This window comes from Schistocerca piceifrons, chromosome 4 (assembly GCF_021461385.2).
Source record: "Schistocerca piceifrons isolate TAMUIC-IGC-003096 chromosome 4, iqSchPice1.1, whole genome shotgun sequence".
NCBI classification, from domain to species: Eukaryota; Metazoa; Arthropoda; class Insecta; order Orthoptera; family Acrididae; genus Schistocerca; species Schistocerca piceifrons.
The window spans coordinates 3,353,258-3,374,738 of record NC_060141.1 but is presented as its reverse complement, the minus strand read 5'-3'; the positions used below and the strand labels follow the sequence as shown (position 1 = coordinate 3,374,738).

At 43.8% G+C, this 21,481-nt stretch overlaps 1 protein-coding gene across 1 annotated transcript in view; it reads left to right on the top strand.

Moving 5' to 3' along the window:
• LOC124795455 (sodium/potassium/calcium exchanger 3-like) overlaps positions 1-21,481 on the top strand; it is a 243,520-nt gene that overhangs the window by 156,929 nt on the left and 65,110 nt on the right. Inside the window, exon 7 of the mRNA XM_047259481.1 lies at positions 9,762-9,842. Within this exon, the coding sequence (XP_047115437.1) occupies positions 9,762-9,842 (81 nt within the window). The remainder of the gene's footprint in view (positions 1-9,761; positions 9,843-21,481) is intronic.

Here is a 21,481-nt window from a genome sequence, read left to right as displayed (position 1 = left end):
TGTTTCTGACAGATACAAACTGTTTGTTGTTGGTTAGGCATGGTACAATTACTGCCAATGCAGAGCCTTGTTCACCATATAACTTGAGTTTAGCAAGTAAGATATCATGAGAAATACAGCCAAATGCCTTACTTAAATCACACAAAAGAAGTGAAGCTTTATTTTTATTCTCAAAGGCTGTCATTACTTCATTCACAATTGAGAGAACAGCAGTAGTTGTACTTCTTCCCTTGTGAAAGCCAAATTTACATTTAGAAAGGAGATTATGTGACTCAAAGTAGTTGTTTAGTGGGTTATAAATAAGAGATTCAAATATTTTGGAGAAAATAGGAATTATCGAAAGTAGGCAGTAATTTTTGAAATTGCCTTGTCCCGTTTTTTGTACTTTGGAATAACTTTTTGTATGTTTAGTGTTGTAGGAAATACTCCAAACTCTAGACGCCTGTTAAAAAGAAAGGCCAATGGTTCACTAATTATATGCACTGTTTTTCCAATTATGTAATTGGATAACCAGGAATAGTCAGTTAGTTAGTTACGTTGATCAATCTCATGGTAACTGTTATGATGTGGAACATGTCCGTTGTAATCTACCCCTCCTTCACATCATTTGTTGATTATCACTGACATAATTAACTCTTTTAATAAACTTTGAGATAATTAAGATTTACAATAAACTTTTTACTTATCTTCTTCCTTGTAGTTGGCTGCAGTTCTTCATGTTTTGGGGGCTGATTCTTGAAACTGAAATTTTTGATATTGTAGTTTCTCATGGTTCCAATTGACGTAAATAATGCTGAAGTATTGTCTGAGTAGTAATTCCTATTTCTGTAATTTTTATTCTTCCACATTTTCCTATGTCACACTGTCGTTACAATTCCCACTTCAAAACCAAAAATTACATTGTTATTGCCAAAAACAAAGACACATCCAGTCACAACAGAAGTATGCCCACTACTAATCCATTCTGTGTGTGGTACTAACAATATTCCAAAGAGCTTACAGATTTTCTTGACAAGTGAACCTCCATCAATTTATATCATTATTCTATAAATGAATCCAGAAATAAATTTAATAATTAGTGTCAGGTTGTGTAATTAATAATAGGAATTTCAAGTGTGCCAGATGTTTCATAATTTCAAATATTTCTAAAAAAAAGGTACTTTTAACTATACATACAGAGCTAGTACATATCAATTATAAAAATGAAAATAAAGTACTTTATTTTTATGTATTATAGCCTGAAATATACATTATGTACAAAATCATATGAAATTCTTTTAGAAAAACAGCTGATATAATATTAACCTGTTTAAAAAGTTGCAATTATCTTTGGTATTTCCTACTTTGGTTGAGGAAAAGTAATGCTAGAGAGGAATGTCCCTTTACACTATGCACTTGGAGTTTGAGAACTTTGTCACTACTTATGTAATTTCAGTGGGTGTGTTTGTCCTCCATTTAAAGCCGCAGTTCCCATGTTGGTGTTCCTTTATTAGATCAGTTGAAAAACATAAGCTTTAACCAGACCAAGAGGTATGTTATGTTCATGAAATGTGCAATGCTCTTGTACAACAACTTTCCATGCAGCTTTGCACTTATTTGGAGCATGTTCTGTGTACCTTCCACACACTGCACTTTTTGGCGTTTAAGCTCAGTTATGTAAGTTCTCTTAATTTGAGGTAAACTTTGTACAGTTCATCCTTCTGCTCAGTTCCATATTTAGGAGAAGTTTTATATAGGGTGTATATAAAGGCCGTGAACACTTTCAATTATTTATTGCATGAGAACCAAACATTGTACAGATATCATACATATGTCATTTTGAAGAGAAACCCTCAAAGTTTTATTTCATGTATGCCGCCACAGCATAATTTGGTAATCTGCTGATAGTCAGTGCTAGTCACAAACATGGCAAGTTCAGGTGAGGAGCGAGCTTCAAGCTTTGTGTGTGTTGGTGTTCCAATAAAAACCCATCATAATGAATTTGTTGTGCTGGTGGTAAATGGCCTTCCTTGTTGGTGACTTCTTATTGTACTTGGTTCTAAACATCCATTGAACAGCTGTAACACTCTTCTTGTTCTCGGACACCAACACACAGAAAGCTCGCACCGCACCTGAACTTGCCGTGTTTGCTACTAGCGTTGACTATTGGCAAATTACCAAACTACGCTGTGGCAGCTCACATGGAAAAAAAATTTTCAGGGTTTCTCTTCAAGATGACATATGTATGATATCTGTACAATGTTTGGTTCTTGTGCAATAAATAATTGAGAATGTTCCCAGACTTTATGTACATCCTGTACATATGGTACAAGGATAACTTATTTTGCTTAATATTGGTAAGGTCACCTATGCAACACTTAATGTCCTTCTTTATGGTCTGCTTTTATGACTGATTTTTGTAAGAGCAGAACAAGTATGCCACAAATCCAAATAAATTTTAAAGAAGTTCCCAAAAGCAATTTCAGTTTCATTTATTCCCATTTGATACTGGTATACACAGTCCCACATAATATTTCAGAGTTTCTGAATAATATAGTTTACTGTTTCTTCCTTCTGCCCTCTAACCCATTGTAATCCTCCCCCTCCTTCCTAATTCCTGCTATTGTCCACAATAAGAAAAGTCTTTCCTGAAGATTTGAGAGCAGTAAGATTACAATAATGCTAAGTAAACTAAAAAGTGTACTTAGATTTTCTTGTAGTGTTGGCTCCAGTTCTTCTTGTCTAAGAGTCTGATTCTCGCAGCTGAAATTTTCACATTTTAGGTCCTCATGGCTGAACTGACCTAAACAATTTTGAAGATTGTGGCTGCAGAATTTTTGTTTCTACATTAGTATATTTTGTCATATTTTAGTATATCATACAGTCCTTTGAATTTTCACATTAACAAAGCTGAAATTACATTGTTCGCCCAAAATACAAAAATACAACTGATCACATCAGAGGCATGCTTACTACTCTTCACGTTGTGGTGATAATGATATTCCAAGGGGTTCACAGTTTTTCTTGACAAATAAATTTCTATTAATTTCAATTATTATTTCATAAATGAATCTATAAATAAATATAATAAACAGTACTAGATTGTGTAATTAATAATAGAAATTTTAAGTGTGCCAAATAATTCTTAATTTCAAATGTTTCTAAAAAAATAATTTTAACTGTGCAGTAGCCACCAGAAAGATCGCGGGAGGTGCACATTGGCATGGCGTGTCACGGACGGTAGTTGCCGCAAGTAAAGTCCCGTCCACCAGAGGGCACGCAAGAATTCGGCCGCGCCCTCTGCCGGCAGAACAACAACAACTCAGGCAGCACACGCCGTGCCCGGTCAGCTCACATCGGGCATGCCTAGCAGACAGTTCCTGGTATACACTATGTGAAGTGTGGCGGAAAACATGAATCGTGTTACTACACAATTGGGGATGAGTAGGGTCATTCTTTCGTGTGTTGCATCGTTGTTCCGGTTTTGCAGCTTATCCACGGAGGATTTAGTGCAGGTTTTGGTTGAGCAGCAGACGGAGCTCATGGCAACCATGAAATAAGCGCGTCCGGCGTTGGCTCTCCACGCAGTCTGCTCCAGCACCGTTCCCTCCTCCCTTTCACCCGTATGATGAGACGGCAGAGGATTGGGACGCATATGAGCATCACCTTCAGCAGCATTTCCAGGCGTTTCATGTTGCTGATGCGGAGGTATGTCGTGCTCTTTTCTTGTCTTGTTGTCTTGGATATCTCCCTCGCTGTATCAAGTTTTGCAGGAGCTCACGCCATTGCAGGAACCCTCGTCCTTGTCTTTTGACACATTGTGCTCATTGCTGCCTTCATATTATCGCCGCCGCATGCATGTTGTGGTGGCTAGGGTCGAGTTCTATCAATGTAAGAAACAGCCCCATCAGTCTTAGTGGGCGTGGGCCGCTACCCTGCGCGGTCTTAGTCACAAGTGTCGTTTTGTCACGGAGCAGTCGCGGGAGTCGTATGCCCACGTTATGGTGCTCGACGTCATTGTTCGTTCGGCCCCTGATAGGGAGGTCTGGCAATGGGCCCTGCAGTTAGAAGACCCTTCCCTCGAGGAAGTCCTGTCCATTGCTCAATCGTATGACGTCTCTCACGCCACCGGTCAACAGTTGGAAGCGTGGTGTGACGTCACGGCGGTGCAGGGTGGCGCGGCTGCATCGACTGTGTCCGGGGTGGACGCCGTGCGAGCGGTACAATGTGGCCGTTACGGCCGCTCCCGCACGGCACGTAAACAGAGTTCAGGTCACCAGCCCCTGTTACCATCCTGTGCATCGTGCTATATCCATTGTGATTGGTCAGAGTGCCCCTAGCATTGGGCCGTTTGTTGCAAATGTAATAAAAAAGGACACATTTGCTAAAGTTTGCCACTCAGCCTCAAAAGAATCAAAGGAAGCAGGTACAGAGGACACGGACATTGACATTCAGGAAGTTTCATCAGGCCAGGTTCCTGACACATCGGCACACAAACTCTTTATCGAGGTGTCGGTTCGGTCGCACCGGTTACACCTGCAAGTAGATATGGGTGCAGCAGTTTCCTTGTTGAATGCACAAACTTACTCCGACCTTGGGTCGCCCCCGTTGTCGCCAGTTTACCGGTGTCTACGCGGTTATGGTAAACAGTTAATTCCCCTACTGGGTCAATTCACTACCGACGTTACTTACAAATCAGTCACTTGGCCCTTACTTTTATTGTTGTCAGTGATGTGAGCTCCACTAACCTTTTTGGATTTGATGCCTTTCAAGCTTTCGGTTTTTCTATCGCAGACACCATACAGTTGGTCTCCAATGACATTCCCTATCAATCATTTGAGTCTTGGATCTCTGACTTTCATGATCAGGGCCTGGGACGTGTTTCAGACTTTGAAGCTCACTTAACGTCGAAGGCATCGGCTCGCCCGGTGTTTTCTATGCGCGAGGCAGATCCCCTTGGCTCTCCGCCCTCACGTAAAGGAAGAGCTAGACCGGCTGACAGCCCTAGGGGTCGTTCTTCCCACTTCTTCCAGTGAGTGGGCTTTGCCCGACATTACTGTCAGGACACCCTCGGGAAAATTACGTCTTTGTGGCGATTTCAAGGCCACCATTAATTCCCAATTGGTGGTGGACACCTATCCCTTGCCTCGTTCTGATGAATTGTTCTCCGCCATGGCGGGAGGCCGATATTTTTCGAAAATTGATCTTTCGGAGGCTTATCATCAGATACCACTTGATGAAACTCCAAACAGCTGGTGGTCGTCAACACCCCGTTTGGCCTTTACCAATACCAGCAGTTCGCCTTTGGAACACCCAGTGCCCTGGCGATATTTCAGCGTTATCTTGAGCATGTCATGTCGACAATCCCTCATTGTATTAATTACCTGGATGACATAATTGTCACAGGCTGCAGCACGAAGGAACACTTGCACAACCTTCAAAACCTCTTACTCAAATTCAGGTCTGTGGGCCTGCGTTGGAACCTGCATAAGTCGAACTTCTTCCAACCATCCATTGAGTATGTGGGCTACACCATCTCTCGGCACGGCGTCCATCCGCTAGGAAGTTTGGTCCAAGGTATCGTTGACCTTCCTCGCCCCGCTTCACTGAAGGAGTTACAAGCTTTTTTAGGCAAGATTGCCTATTACCACCGGTCCATTCCCAGGGCTTCCACCATAGCTTGGCCCCTGTACTGCCTTCTGCGCAAGGGAGTTCCTTCTGATTGGTCGCCTGCATGCGAGCGAGCATTCACCTCGTTGAAGGGCCTCCTGATGTCAGCGCCTTGTTTGGCTACTTCTGACCCCCATAAGCCGTTGGTCCTGGCTACAGATGCTTCGCAGTATGGGGTGGTGGTGGTCCTGGCCCATCGCAATGCAGCCACTGGCATCTGCGTCTAAAACTCTTAGTCCCGTGCAGGCCCATTACTCCCAGGTGGAAAAAGAGGCTTTGGCCATTGTCTACACTGTTACCAAGTTTCACCCTTTCTTGTATGGCACAAAGTTTCAGTTAATCATTGACCATAAGCCATTAATATTGTTATTTGGCCCCGCCTCTCAGATCCCGGATAGGGCGGCCCACAGACTGCAGCGCTGGGCCTTGTTCCTCTCTAAGTACCATTATGACATTCATTTTTGCCCTACTGGACAGCATGCCAACGCCGACGCTCTTTCCCATCTTCCGGTGGGCGTGGATCCTAAGTTTGATCGGGAGGAGATTATGTGTTTTCATTTGGATGTGGCGTCCCACGAAGCGGTTGATGGCTTCCCTATCACTAGTTCTAGAGTCGCCAGGGAAACAGCAGCTGATCCAGGTCTCCGGCAAGTAGTTCGCCTCGTTCAGCAGGGGTGGTCGTCCCGACCTCCAGGCCAGGCCTAGGACCCTACGAGACCACCTCTCAGTCTTGTAAGGAGTTCTCCTTCTGGCTACCGGTGATACAGCTCCTCTCGTGGTTGTTCCTGCAAGTTTGCGAAGGGAAGTCCTCATGTTATTACATGAGGGGCACTGGGGTGTTTCCCGTACTAAAACCTTGGCTCACAGACATGTGTACTGGCCCGGTATTAACAGAGAAATTGAGCACTTGGTGGCCGCCTGTTCCCAGTGTGCGAGCCAACAGGCGTTTCCCAGGTCAGAGTTCTCTTTGTGACTGCCTGCAACCCAGGCATGGGAACGTATTCACGTAGATTTTGTGGGCCCGTTTCTCAATGGCTTTTGGCTCATTGTCATTGATGCTTATTCCTGATTCCCATATGTGGTTCACTGCTCCTCAACCGCTTCAGAAGTTGCAATCCAGGAACTAGCAAAAATCTTTTCTGTGGAAGGTCTGCCAGTCACCCTGGTATTGGACAATGGACCTCAGTTTATTTCACAGACCTTCCAGCATTTTTGTAGGCGCTTCGGTATTTGGCACATTTGCTCCCCCCCTTTCATCCACAATCGAATGGGGAAGCCAAGCGCATGGTGCGCACATTTAAGACACAGATGGAAAAGTATGTGCACAAATTTCCTGTGGTGGAGGCATTGACGTTTTTCCTGATGGCATACCGGACCACACCGATGGGAGACCACAGCCCTGCAGAGCTCCTCCACGGGTGCCAACCTAGGACTCTGCTCCACCTCCTCCGGCCTGGTCCTCGCCAGTCTTTGCAAAATGGGATACCTGGCTTTCCACTGGGTATGTCAGTCTGGGCACGTGGGTTTGGTCGCAATCCGCATTGGATACCGGCGGTGGTCCTGCGCCGCAATGGCCGCCGGCTCTATACCTTGCAGGTGGGGGACCGTGAGGTACGTTGTCACCAAAATCAGCTACACCCCCATTTGGGCACCCACCCTCCGCCCCTCGGGCGCCGGCTTCCCCATTGCTGGCACCTATGTTGTTTTCTCAGGGGACGCTACCGCCCCTCCCACCTGTGACTCTGCCACACTGCGAAGGTTCTCAGCTTTGGCGGCCTCCAGTAGCTCCAGCACCGGCAGCACCATCATTAGAGATGCCCTGGTGAGAGCCGGCCCACCTCACAGGCCCGGTTTCTCAGGAGGCTGGTTCACCTGTGGTCGTCCCTTCCCCATCATCCCCGCCACTGGGTCTTGCCCCCCCCCGAGGTAGACCGGGATCTGGAGTTCGACGGCTTGTCTCCCGGTCTGTCCCGGGCTCTGGTGGTGGGACGATGGGGGCCTCTTCGTGTGGGTCACTTCCAACCATATTCAAAGGTTCCGGCTGGAGGGTTGGCAGATCCCCCTGACTCCAGGCTTCCAATGGATGTGGAGGTCATTGCTACTGCACAAAGCTCCACCTTCCAACGCAGTGGATCACAATGGCTTCAGCCCCCGAAGGAGGAGGAGTGCAGTAGCCACCAGAAAGATCACGGGAGGCGCACATCGGCTCAGCGCGTCACGGACAGTAGTTGCCGCTAGTAAAGTCCCGTCCACCAGAGGCCACGAGAGAATTCGGCCTCGCCCTCTGCCGGCAGAACAACAACAACTCAGGCAGCATGGGCCGTGTCCAGTCAGTTCACATCGGGCAAGTCTAGCAGACAGTTCCCGGTATACACTATGTGAAGTGCGACGGAATACGTGAATCGTGTTACTACAAACTGTACATTCAGAGCTAGCACTCATTGATTGTATCATCGAAAATAAAGTAATTCCTTTTTATAAATTTTAGCTTGAAATATAACATACTGTGTATTAAGTTATATGGAAGTTTTCAGAAAAGAAGCTGAGATACTATTCATTTGTCGAAAATTCGAAAAATAATACTTGTTTTAACAACTACTGTCGAGGAAAAGTGATGATAGAGGAGGATGTCCCATTACACAATGTCACCTTTTCCTTAGCATTGGTATCTGTGTTAGCGGGGAGTCCATCAGTTTTTTTGTGGTTACGTCCAAGGAGTATTGGATCATAGTCTGCAAGTGCCCCACCAACTATACTGATAGTGAACAAATCCCTTTCAAAGTTGTTACCTATACATGCTCCATTATGTGTGGCATTTCTGTTGCTGCAATATACAGGATGAGTCAAAAAGGACTTTACAGTTTTTGAATGATATAGAAACTGATCATGTAATCACAGTTATGACCACATCATCTAATAAATCATGTAATAAATGGTCACCTCTCAGATTATTTAGGCCAAACACTAATGTTGAAATGTAATACCAAATTCAAACCAAGAAAAATATATGAGCACAGGTGAATATTATCTGCAAACAACATTGCAACATTAAGACACAATTTAAGCCAGGAATCATGGGAGTCAGTTATGACTACCATTGGGGTCAACAACAAATGGAACATGTTCACAGCAATTATGACAGAGCACTTAAATAGAGCCGTGCTGTTAAAAAAAGTATGTAGACAGAAAAATCAACCTTCAAAATCAAAACCTGTGCCATTAGATTTTGAAACAAAAGATCTGAAAGAAAAAAATGGAAAACATGAATGCCTTACACAGACTGATTAACTCAGAGTTACATAAAGAACTCTACACCATCCAGATCCTTCCCCGCAGTACCAGCTTGTCTGAACTACGTGAGCGAGAATTGTCCTTGCAACACATCCCTTCTTCCTGCAGTTCTCTTGGCCCCAGTCTCTGCTAGCCCCCTGCCCCACGCCAACCTCCACCCTGCACTAGACCCCTGATTTGTTTCACCCTGCACCCATGCCTTCTTCTCCCCAGGCTACCCCTTCCTCTGTTCTATCACCCCCTCTCTGTTCTTTCACCGTCATTGTCATTGTGTGTTCTATGAACTAACCAGCACCAGTGTCCTCATTGCATCCCTATCCCATGTTTCTGCTGCATCTCTCCTCCACGTTCTTGCACCTGTCAACTGCTTCCATCCTTCACCCATCATGCTCTTGGCCTCCTTTCTCCCCTCGCTCACTCCACCAGACACAGCCTCTCACCCCAGTTGTGCTGCAGAACTGCATTATCAGAAAGCTGTATAGTGCCAGTACAATGTAGCTGTTGAAGGTGTGTGTGTGTGTGTGTGTGTGTGTGTGTGTGTGTGTGCGTGTGTGTGTGTGTGCGTGCGTGGGCGTGGGCGTCCATGGGCATGCATGTGCAGGCTCAGAGGTGGTTTTCCTTATGTGGCTTTTTGATTATATGTGTGACTGTGTACTCAAGCTTGAAAAGGAATTGTCTGAAAGTTAGCAAAGTTCTCAGTTTTGGACGACTAAACACATCTACTATTTAGTGAGGTGTTACCTTAACTCCATGGGTAGCAACATATTTACAAACTACAAACAAGGAATAATGCTGTAACACTACTTAATTTTTTTTTCCAGACACACTTTGTGGTGCAGAGCAAGAGACAGTTGAATCAGCAACTGCAGAAGACATAACGCTGAACAAAGAAATAGCCCCATGTAAGTTATTACCTGTTTAAACTGTACACTAATGGTATATTTGGAAAAAAGTGTATGGCACTGTTTTAATCATATCAGTCTTTCACATATCTTATATAATACTGCAGTTCTTATATTCGCAATTTAGTATTTTCATACCACATACAACCAACGCTTGCTGCCATATGGACCTCATTTCTTCTTGTATTACAGTATTTATCTTCTGATACTGTGACTGTCAATGATTTTAATTACCATGAGGGTAAAGTGAAAATCCTCAGCATGGCACAGAGATGGTTTTGGTGTCAGCACAGTAATGCAAGTGAAGTATCTACTTGCTCCATGGAATGTCTTTTCTTATGTGGCTTTTTGATACACATATTTAGTGTGGCCTGGAACATTGTATGATCATAAAATACCTTTTTTACATTCACTAATAGAAATTCATGATAATTGATAATTATACATAGAAATTGCCAGTAGGCCACTACAGAAGTAGAAAAGTCACACATGTAGTACAATATTAGTGATAATGTATAAGAAACAGCAGGCTAGTTATTGACATAACTGTATTATATTGTAGTTGATAAATTCCTTTCTCATAGAATAGGTGTGTGACTAACCATACATGCAGTGTTCATTTGAAGGTTTGTTCTGATAAATCTTGTACAGTTTATGGAAGCTTATTAAATAATTTGTGCTGTGTGGGTCCATAGTTGCTACATGATCTGGACAGTATGCAGTATGGAGTATAAATGCATCTATTGCTTCTTGTGTAGTAACAAGTACATTTCCTCTGCATTTTGCTTCTGGTAGCTTCCTTTTCGTATAAATTAAAACATAATACATTTACAAGATTTTAAGTATATGATTTTTGGTTCACAAAGCAAAGTTTTACAATGTGCCTTGTATGAAGAGCCAATAATTACACTAATAGTTTTCTTCTGTGGTGTTAAGATGTCATGCACACAACTAGAGTTTCCCCATAACATTATACTGCACAATATTATGCTCTGGAAAAATGAAAAATAAGACGTTCTAAAACTTATTTCAGGTACACAGTCCATAAATCAGGTTAACAAATAAGCTGCTCTCAATAACTTACCACTAATATATTGCACATGTTGGCCCCAGGATAATTTATCATCTAAATATACCCCCAAAGACTTAACATAACACTGATAATCTGATGGAAGATAAAAATCCCACTTCCCAAGAGATAAGTGGGATTTCTAGCCATATACGTAATAGCTCTCTGAAGCAGGGTATGCCATTGTTAAACCACTGCATAAAAAGGGGGTTATGTCTGATGTCAACAACTAACACCCAATCTCTCTTCTGACTGCCTTATCAAAAATTCTTGAAAAAGTAATGTATTGTACAGTAGCTTCACACCTTTGTAAAAATAAAGTTTTAACAAAATGTCAGTTTGGTTTCCAGAAAGATTTATCAATTGAAAATGCTATATATACTTTCACTAATGAAATATTAAATGCTCTGAGTAACCAGAAGTCACCTGTTGGAATTTATTGTGCTCTCTCAAAGGCTTTTGATTGTGTAAATCACGGAATACTTCTAGATAAGCTCAAGTACTGTAGTATGAATGGGACAGCGCTCAAATGGTTTAAATCATACCTAACTGGAAGAGTGAAGAATAGTTGAAATAAGCAGTTCACATAATATGCAAAAAACTGGTGATTTCTCAAACTGGGGAACACTCAAGAATGGGGTGCCGCAAGGTTCGGTCTTGGGTCCTCTGCTGTTCTTAATATATATTAATGACTTGCCATTCTATATTCACGAAGATGCAAAGCTGGTACTTTTTGCTGATGATACAAGTATAGCTATCACACCCAACAGACAAGAATTAACTAATGAAATTTTAAATGATGTTTTTCAGAAAATCATTAAGTGGTTCTCTGAAAATGGGCTCTCATTAAACTTTGACAAAACACAGTATATACAGTTTCACACAGTAAATAGAATGACACCATTAATAAATATAGACTTCAATCAGAAATCAGTAGCTAAGGTTGAATATTCAAAGTTTGTAGGTGTATGCATTGATGAAGGGTTGAACTGGAAAAAACACACTGAAGATCTGCTGAAACATTTGAGTTCAGCTACTTATGCTATTAGGGTCATTGCAAATTTTGGCAATATGCATCTCAGTAAATTAGCTTACCATGCCTATTTTCATTCTCTGCTTTCGTATGGCATCATATTCTGGGGTAACTCATCATTGAGTAAAAGAGTGTTCATTGCACAAAAGCGTGAAAGAGCTAGGGATCTTCCCTGTAGCCTCACAATATTCTACTCATCAGATGAATTATTGGATATAGTAAGTGGGTAATTCCCCCCCCCCCCCCCCACCACCCCCCAGCCCCACCCCCCCGTCCCCCACCCCACAAAAAATAAATAAATAAATTAAGTGTAATGTAATATTTTGTGTAATGTAATATCTTGTATAGACACCTTTTATTAACCTGACATATTCCACATCATTACGAAGTGATGTATGGAACAAGTACAAATCTAATCTAATCTGTCTTTTAAATGAAAACCACCTGCTGTGTTTTGTTTTCATTCAGCCAGAATCCATTTGCTTTGAACCAATAGGATGCTTGGGCAGTTTTCTCTGTCACACAAGTTTCAAGGTTACTGAAATCATTACTCCTGTGAAGGAAGGATGTATTATCTGCACCTAGAATTGTATTGGACTTAATAAATGATGCCAAGCCATTAATCATGTTTAAGAGCAGGATATTGTTAATTGATTAGAGTCTTTGGAATGGCTATGTACTGATAATGTTGTGCGTAAAATAAGTTACTTTGATAGTTTAATGAGCTTAAGCCAAACGTATTATGGTGTGTACATGTGGATTAGTAATTGTTCACTGCAAGTAACTAATAGTATGGTGATCTGTTGAAAGAACAGGGACATGTTGTGTTTTGTAACTAACTTGTGCACATTGGCCGTGATCAGTTCGGAAAATTTGAATACTATTTACGAAATAAGAGAGCAAGTGTGGAATAAACCATGTTCCTGTAACAAAACAGCAAGAAAAGGCATGAGTTGTGCAAAGTGTAAGAGGAAAATCCCATTACTCAAGTGTAAATGCAACGAATAGACTAAAAAGCTCGAAATGTAGTGATTGTTTTTGTACTGAATGTGATAGTTTGGACGAAATCAAAACAGACCCGTTAAAAGTGTGTGTGTACGAAAAGTTAAAGAATGAACTCAGAATAGTAAGAAAGGAACTTATTTTTTCAAAAACAATTACATGTGTACTAACAAACAAACTACAGAAGTGAGAATCAGCCAAAAAAGAAATGTGTAAAAACTACAGATTTGAGATGTCCAACATAAAGCACGATTCACAACACAACGTGCATACCACAACACAAAACACAGTTTGAAAAGGAAAGGAATCTAAGGGTGCAGCAATGAAAATGTAAACCTTTGCTCCTGAGAGTCAGTTAGTGAGTAGGAGGCCCAAAATACTTGTTGCCTCTGATAGCCATGGCAGAGACTGTGCAAGGAACATTTTAAACTTAGCTTCAGATAAATATGATGTTGAAGGGAAGATGATACCAGGTTCCCCCACTAGTGCAATATTAAAAAAAAATGCAGTGACCTGCATAAGCTGGCAAGTGAAGATTTTGCAGTTATTTGGGCAGAGGCTAATAATGTAGCAAAGAATGAAGCCAACTTGGCAATTAATTCACTTCATAAAGCCTTGTCAGCATTACAAAATACAAATGTGATTGTAGTTGGTGAGTTGGTGTACCACACAGGCATGACCTGCCTGAATGGCCTCGTGTAAACAAAGAAATTCAATCCAGAAAAAAAATAGTGAAAGACTTCTATAACGCTTGTTTATTAATACTCCTAGTAACAAGGAGCTATATACAGCACATGGACAGCACCTAAATGCAACTGGCAAAGAACTAATTGCCACAAGGATTTGTGAATCAGTGGAAACAAACAGGGAAGTCTACAAAACAGCAATAGAACTTAAATGGAAAGATACTGCAGCCTCAGATATAGAACCATTGAGAATTGTTACTGACACAACTCCAGCACAAATAACAACAGAATCCTTAAAAGTGAATTCTGTATGTGTGGAGAGGACAATTACTCATGAAATAAACATACCCAAGAGATCAGTACAAAAGTTAGAAGAAGCAGAAAATGGTGCAGGAAAGAAGACACCATATAAGAAGAGAGACCTACTTGCAAAAAGAAGAATAGCAATTCAAGCTCAAGGAGTGAGAACGCCAACAGGTGGAATATGGCAGTCAGCCTGAAGAAAGAAATCACAACCAAGGGACCAGGATTTTTGGTGGGATCAGCAGTGGTTTCACAGAAGTAAGCAGTTAACAAAGTGAGTCATCAATTGGATGAACAGGTATATGACTATCATAACACAGATGATCACAGTGCATCAAGATTAAAGACATTAACTGATCCTACAACTTCAAATATAGAGTCAAATTTCTCTCAGAGGAATACTGACAGAGACAAACTACTCACTTTTTTTGCAAGTTAACATACATTGTATTAGAAATAAGATTTTAGAATTAGAACATATATGTATCACTGGTCATGTAGATGTTATATGTGTATCTGAGCACTGGTTAACCCAAGAACAAGTAAATATATTTGTTCCCCAAGATTATGTTGTGGGAGGCATAATATGTAGAAAACAGAGAAAGAATGGTGGGGCTGGAATTTTTGTCAAAGAAGGAATAAAGTTTTCCAGAACTGATATATCTATGTTGTACTCAAAACTAGATGGGGAGTTTAGTTGTGTAAAACTAATGAATGAAAATATAGTGGTAGTTAGTCTACATAGGTCGCCAGATGGTGATGTAAATTTGTTTATTGAAAACTGTGAATTAATAGTTAAAAATATATTGAAGAGTAAGACAAAAATTGCTATCTGTGGTGTTTTCAACATAGAAATGGCAAACACACAGAGGCCAGCTGTTAGGGCGTTTCTGAATGTGCTAAGATCATTAGACCTCTATTGTACAAATAACCATGCCACACATAAGAATGCCTGCATAGACAATACTGTTGTGAATTTCCATAGGGAAGATTTTAGTCAGACTTGCAGGAAGTGGAGTTGCAGATCATGAACCACTACACCTTACACTCTATAAGAGGCAGCCAGTTAAAATTGGAGAACCTAGAGTAGTAATGGTACGAGAACAAAAGGAGGAGTGCATAAGTATGTTTGTTGATAGATTAGGAAGTGCCAATTGGGACTCTTATATATAACTGTCAATCTGGAAGTAGGGAAGCTGAAATTACCTTTGATAACTTCTTTAAAAAATACACAGGTTTATGGTATTCTTGCTCACCAGTACAAAAAAAATTGATATCCAAGTGAAATGAAAAGGAAAAGTCTGAACTGCTTTACAGAAGATGTAGCAGAAATCAGAGGAAACATGCATATGCATATGCTGTACCAGATGCTTAAGCAAGCCGCTAACCTAGGGGAAGAACAGAGCATGAATATTCATAGGTCATATCTGAAATGCAAAAAATTGTACAAAGCTAAACTTCTTCTGGCAAAAAAGTAAGCAGTGGAAAACTATATGGGATTCTGGATACGGATCATAATGTGCATAATAAACAATTCCCAAGTTTTCTGTATACGTATATATTTTACCATAAAGACTGATACACATGAACACTGCGGGGAGCAGTTAATATTCCAAAGATTGTAATTTGTGTGGTTGATGTGACCTATCGACACCACACAGCCCCCCCCCCCCCCACCACAGTATGGAGTACAGCCTATGAGACCTGAGGGAGGGGGGGGGGGTTGTGTGGGTGTCAGTGTCAGTGTGAATGGTGTGAGACGGCAGGCGCACGACTGGAAGCTCCATCTCTGTGGGGTCGGCATGCAAAGGTACGGAGGGAGGCTGCCAGTCCAACTCGTAATCCGAAAACCAGCAGGGGGGAATGATGTGTCGGCCAACTCGGGAGTAGCAGTATGGGAGAGGAGGCAGCGTGTGAGCGTGCCTTCCCCGAATACAGACTGAGCTGTCTGAAGAAATGAAAGCTCAAACACTTGACGGGTCACACTCTTGTGGGAGGAACAAGCTGTGCGCTATCTTGACGTTGAGCTCCTCGGTGAGGTTCGGGTCTGTGCTGTCGGTGAGCAGTACAAGCACACACTTTATCTAACACCTTAATCATACATGTCATCAACACGGTCAGGTGGTACACTGCAGCACAAAACAAAGGATGGAGCATCCCGTCTCTAGTACCTGAAATGTCTCCAAAACCTGTGAATGGGGATGATGATGATGGCATGCCTGAGGAACCCACGAACTTCAGTGGTGAATCGTTGGACAGAGAAAACCCAACCGTAGGTTGAACGCACACATCAGCGGGCTCATCAAAAGAACATGTGCTTGGGCAGTCTGACTGGGATGGCAGAGAGGTGGAGTATATGAAGGCAGGTTTGAGCCTGTGTAGAGAAATGGTTTGCGGGCGATCTTTTATCATAATGTCGAACATCGTCTCACCCCTCTGGAATACTTCGAAGGGGAAGAGGTAAGGGGGTTGTGGGGGTTGTCTGACAGAGTCATCCCTGAGCATGACATGTGAGCAAGAGTTGAGTGGGGTCGGCATGTAAGTGTCAGGTGGGGAGTAGCTGACAGGTGTAGCCAGGTGTTTCTAAAGTGTGCACGCATCCTTCTGATAAAGTCTGGGAAGGAGGGGGAATCCCCAGACCTTGGGGGAGAATTAGTTCTCCGGTAAAACCGGGTTTTCGCCAGAAACGAATTTGGAAATTGTCCCATGTAAATCTGGTATAAATGTGGAACGTAGGCCCAGAAACACCCAAGGAAGTGCCTCAGACCAGAGACAGTCGTGGCACCTGAGTACAGTTTTAAGGGTGCGGTGTCATTGTTCCACCAACCCATTGCTTTGCAGGTGGTAGGCTGTAGTATGGATCTTTTTAATACCGCAAAGATTACAGAGAACTGTAAAAAGTGCAGGTTCGAATTGTCGACCCTGGTCGGTTGTGATGGTGTAAGGACAGCTGAACCTAATGATCCAAGAAGAAACGGATGCTTTGGCCACAGCCTCTGCTGTGATGATGGGTAAGGGGAAGGCTGCCACCGAACAAGGCATTCGGTCTATTGTGGACAGGATGTACCTGTGGCCCTCCAACAGAAGCAGGGGGCCAATAAAGTCAATATGTACATGACAGAAATGTTCCTTAGGGATGCCAAACTTGCCAAGTGGTGGAGAGGTGTGACATCCTATTTTGTTTCGTTGATAGGAAATGCAGCTGCGTGCCCATGTTTGACAGTCCCGTTTCACATCCTTCCACACAAAACACTCAGTGATGAGGCAAGTGGTGGCTCGGACGCCGGGATGGGCAAGATTATGCAAGGCACTGAAAACCTGTCAGTGCAGCGTGGGTGGGAGCAAAGGCTACAGAATGCCCGTAGAAGAGTCGCACCACACTTTGTCCAAAATGCCAGGGAGCTTAGCCTTGGTGAACTCGAGCGAAGACTGTGGGTCTGTGAGCAGAACCTGAGTGTCCTCATCCGAAGCCTGTAGAGCGGTGAGGTCGGATAAATCAGCGATACTTAAAACGGCATTGAACCACGAGAGGAAATGAGTAGGGATGTTCTCTGTGCATTTGATGTAGCGTACGTCTGTAGTAAATTAAGAGACCAGGTCAAAGCGGTGGAAACGTCAGGGGCGAGGATCCTCTGGTGGTTTGCAGAAGGCATCCGCCAGTGGTTTGTGATAATTAAGAATGAAGAATGGACGGCCCTCAATGTCCGTGCAGAAATGTTTGACGGCCTCATACGCCACTAGAAGCTCTATATCAAAAGCAGAATATTTCTTCTGTGCTGTAGACAGTTTTTTGGAGAAGAAATGAAGTGGTGAAACTGTGTTGCCTTTGCTCTGTTGTAATACTGCCCTGACCACGATGTCGCTGGCATCCGTAGTGATGAACAAATCGGCAGACGGATCAGGGTGGGCGAGAATGACTGCGTGAGCTAAATCTGTTTTAAGAGCCCTGAAAGCATCTAGACTGGGTTCAGTCCAATGGAGTGGTTTAATGCCCAAAGTTTGATTGCCAGTGAGTGAGTCCGTCAGCAGGGCCTGCATGGCAGCGGCAGAAGGTAGATGATGGTGGTAGTAATTTATAGTACCTAGGAAACATATGAGTTCTCTGTACGTAGCTGGGAGTGGCAGTGATGTGATAGCCTGAATGCAGGATTTGGGAGGCTGTATTCCATCTGTGGAGATGGTGTAACCCAAAAATGTGACAGAGGAATGCCGCAATTGGAATTTTTCTTTGTTGACCTCGACACCGTTGGATGCCAAAGTCTGGAGGACCTGGGATAAATGACCTTCGTGGTCTTCAATCAATTTGCTGAGTATGTCATCCAGGTATGTGAAGCAGAACTCGAATCGTCGTAAGATTGAGTCAATGAAACATTGCCACATTTCTGCCGCATTCTTTAAACCGAATGGCATGAAGCTGTACTGGAACAAACTGAGCGGCGTGATGATCACAGTCTTTGGAATGTCTTCTGGCGCTATGGGAATCTGGTGATAAGCACGTTTGCAGTCAATCACACTGAAGATTGTGGCGCCCGATAACATATGAGTGAAATCGTTTGTGTTTGGCACGGGGTAATTTTCCATGACAGTGCGAGCATTTAAACGTCTGTAATCACCACACATTCAAAAAGAACCGTCATGTTTGGTGATGAGGTGAATTGGTGAAGACCAAGTTCGTTAATTTGCCTCCAGGTTACACGCAACTTAATGGGTTTGAGGCGTCTAACCTTGTGTCTAATAGGAGGGCCGGCAGTAGTAATTATCTTGTGTGTCGTTCCGTCAGTGACGGAAGAGACTGAGAACAGCACATGAGGCTGAGTAATGTTTTTACGTGGAGTTTTGGGACGAGTGGGGTGCAATGAGGTGTAGCTGTTAGTGCGAGTGGAAAAAGGCAGCACGAAAGTCACATACCTATTACGCGAGCGCGGCGTGCGCTTGTTTGTAGACATCAGCTGCACTCACAGCACGGAGTGGAGTGGGGTGAGCAGCGACTGTCTGTTGTTAACTTTGCCTTGGGTAACCGGTGTAGGCGAGAGAGGCACTGGCGTCGCGCGAGGGACAGCAATAGCTGCCGAGTTGCTCGGCTGGTGTGCAGGAGAGGGGGAATGTTTAGCAACAAGCCGGGCGGCTGCCTGCGTAATGGGGGTGGTCGTGCTGTGCGAGTGACTGTTATTAGAGACGCTGTTTGAAACATGAGGCACTGCTTGTAGAGGGCGCTTGGGCGGTGCGGAGGTCACTGAATACGAATTGTCACATGCAATGAATGTTTTTGAACTAACCTGATGAGTGTTCAGACTGATGGTTGGCGATGAAGTTCGATCCGGTGAAGGAACTGCAGATTGTAGTTTCAACAGCGAGGTGTGGGCCGCAGCAAGCTCATTGTAAGTGTGAGCAATGCGTTGTTCCAATTCATCGTTCTCCCAGTGGAGCTGCACCGCTGAGTCATATTTGAAAGTGGGTTAGTGACGCAGGTCACAATCTCGCCCGCGAGGGCGGAACATTCGTAAACTAAATCCCATGTTGCAGCAGAAATGGAACGAAGAGTATGGGTGCCAGAACACGGTATTTGAGTGTTAGGCAGGTGGTGTAACACGGAACACTCAACTACGTTTGGGGAGAGCTTGTAATGGGACAAAAAATCCATACTGAGAATTGGTTCATCAATGTCGGCGATGTAGAAGGTCCACGAGAAACACAGAGAAGGGAATAGGTGCAAAATCACTTTCACAGAACTGACAGTTTGTGACGTTGATGCGTTGACAGCTCGTAGGAGAGACTTTGTCAGTGAAAAGTTGGTAGGAGCCAACGATCGAGGTATGATAGACACATCAGTGCCAGTGTAAATTAGGTAGACAAACTGCGATGAAATACCTGTCACGTATAAATGACTGCTCAGCCGAGGGGACAAGTGGATGGAGTGCAGTGTTAGGGGATGCCTGTGAGTTCCCCACAGAACTCGGCGTCACTTAGTTCCTGCAGTCAGTGTTTGGGTGTTGGTAGCCCACAAAATCTTGTGGTACCAACAGTATGGATGAGCCGGATGTGGCGGTGGTGGTGACTGTGATAGAGGGGGAGGCTTGTCCTTGTTGATCTGTTCTGCGACGTACACTGGGACGTATGGAGCGTGAGCTAGTCCTGAGTGTTCGGAAAAAGGTGAGAGTGAACGAGCACTGCTGTGCAGCGTGGAAGGCATGGAAGCGGAATGGGCCCTGCCCCTGTCTGCAGATGGCCGGTAAACAGGAGGTGTAGTGTCACACAGCGATGGGGGATGAGCTTGGTGTTTCTGGTGCAGGAGCATATACAGCTGATCTGCGATGCATAAGCGAGAACCAATAGACCAATAGAGTGCATCAGTAGGTGTATCTGTAGGTCGGTAGGTAACTTGGCAGACCGTACCGCCCACAGAGTGACGTCTGGCATCGTGTGTTCACTCACAAGTAACCTGAGGCAGCACCAAAGTTGTGCGGTCCCCCAGGTGCTCCTCATAGAAAATCTTGATTATCAATTCCTGTGGTGAGCAGGCAAGTCAGTCCAGTATCATTTTCTTGGTGAACTCGTACTTCGGTGGTGGTGGAGGCGAAAGTAGGAGATCACAAATTAAATCTGAGTGGTTGTGAAGGTGTGTGACCAAACATAGGAACTTGGAGCTGTCATCAGTCACTTGATGCAGCTCGACGAAGTGCTCCACCAGTGCGAACCATGAAACTCGGTTGTCCTCGTCTAGGGGAGGTAGCTTGGGTAGGCGGCCTGGAGGTGGAGATGAAGATAGCATCGGCATGTCTTGGAAGGCTGGCAGGCCTGCTGTACAAGAGTTCATGTTGGGATCCGGCATCACCGGAGTGGAAATGCTACTAACACACATGTTCGGAACAACGGCTGGTTGTAATGTCTCTGAAGATGCCCAAAAACATGACACAGCAGGCATAGTCAGTACCCTGGGAATGAACAAGTGAGCAGTGCATAATAAGGGCCTGTAAAATGGACCGGAAATTGCAGGAATAGCAGTGACTCTGTCCAACTCAGAAATGACGTGGAAGGCCGGTGCGGCAGATGCAGACAGCACTGCGGAAGGAGTGAGCGGTTGTATGGTCGGAATTGAGAGCCCCGTGGGTGAGGGGGAGGTTAGGGGAGGGGGAGGGAGGTATGGCCTGGAGCTTGCAGTGGCAACAATGAGAGTTTTCTGCACACACTGGCCACTCAACCTTCATTGTTGGATCATAAAACACTGGAGAAACCTGTTGGCAGTTGTACTGTCATAGTACAATGTTGCTGGGAGAAGAGGCTATGCTGGGTGCAGTTGTACCCACGTGGTCGCGAAACTGGTCTGCCGATCCGGTGGTTTGTTGTGGCGAACTGGGTGCATAAAAATGTCTGTTACTGATTTGTGAGGAAGGCGAGGCTGGCGTAGCTTGGTAATAGTTGACTGCATGTGCGTTTTGCACAAATGGCAGCGTTGCATGTGCCACTACTGTAACTGATGTCATGGCATGTAGAGGATCAAAGCACATGTGTGAATTTTGGTTCCTTTGAACTTCGTGTGAGTGATCGA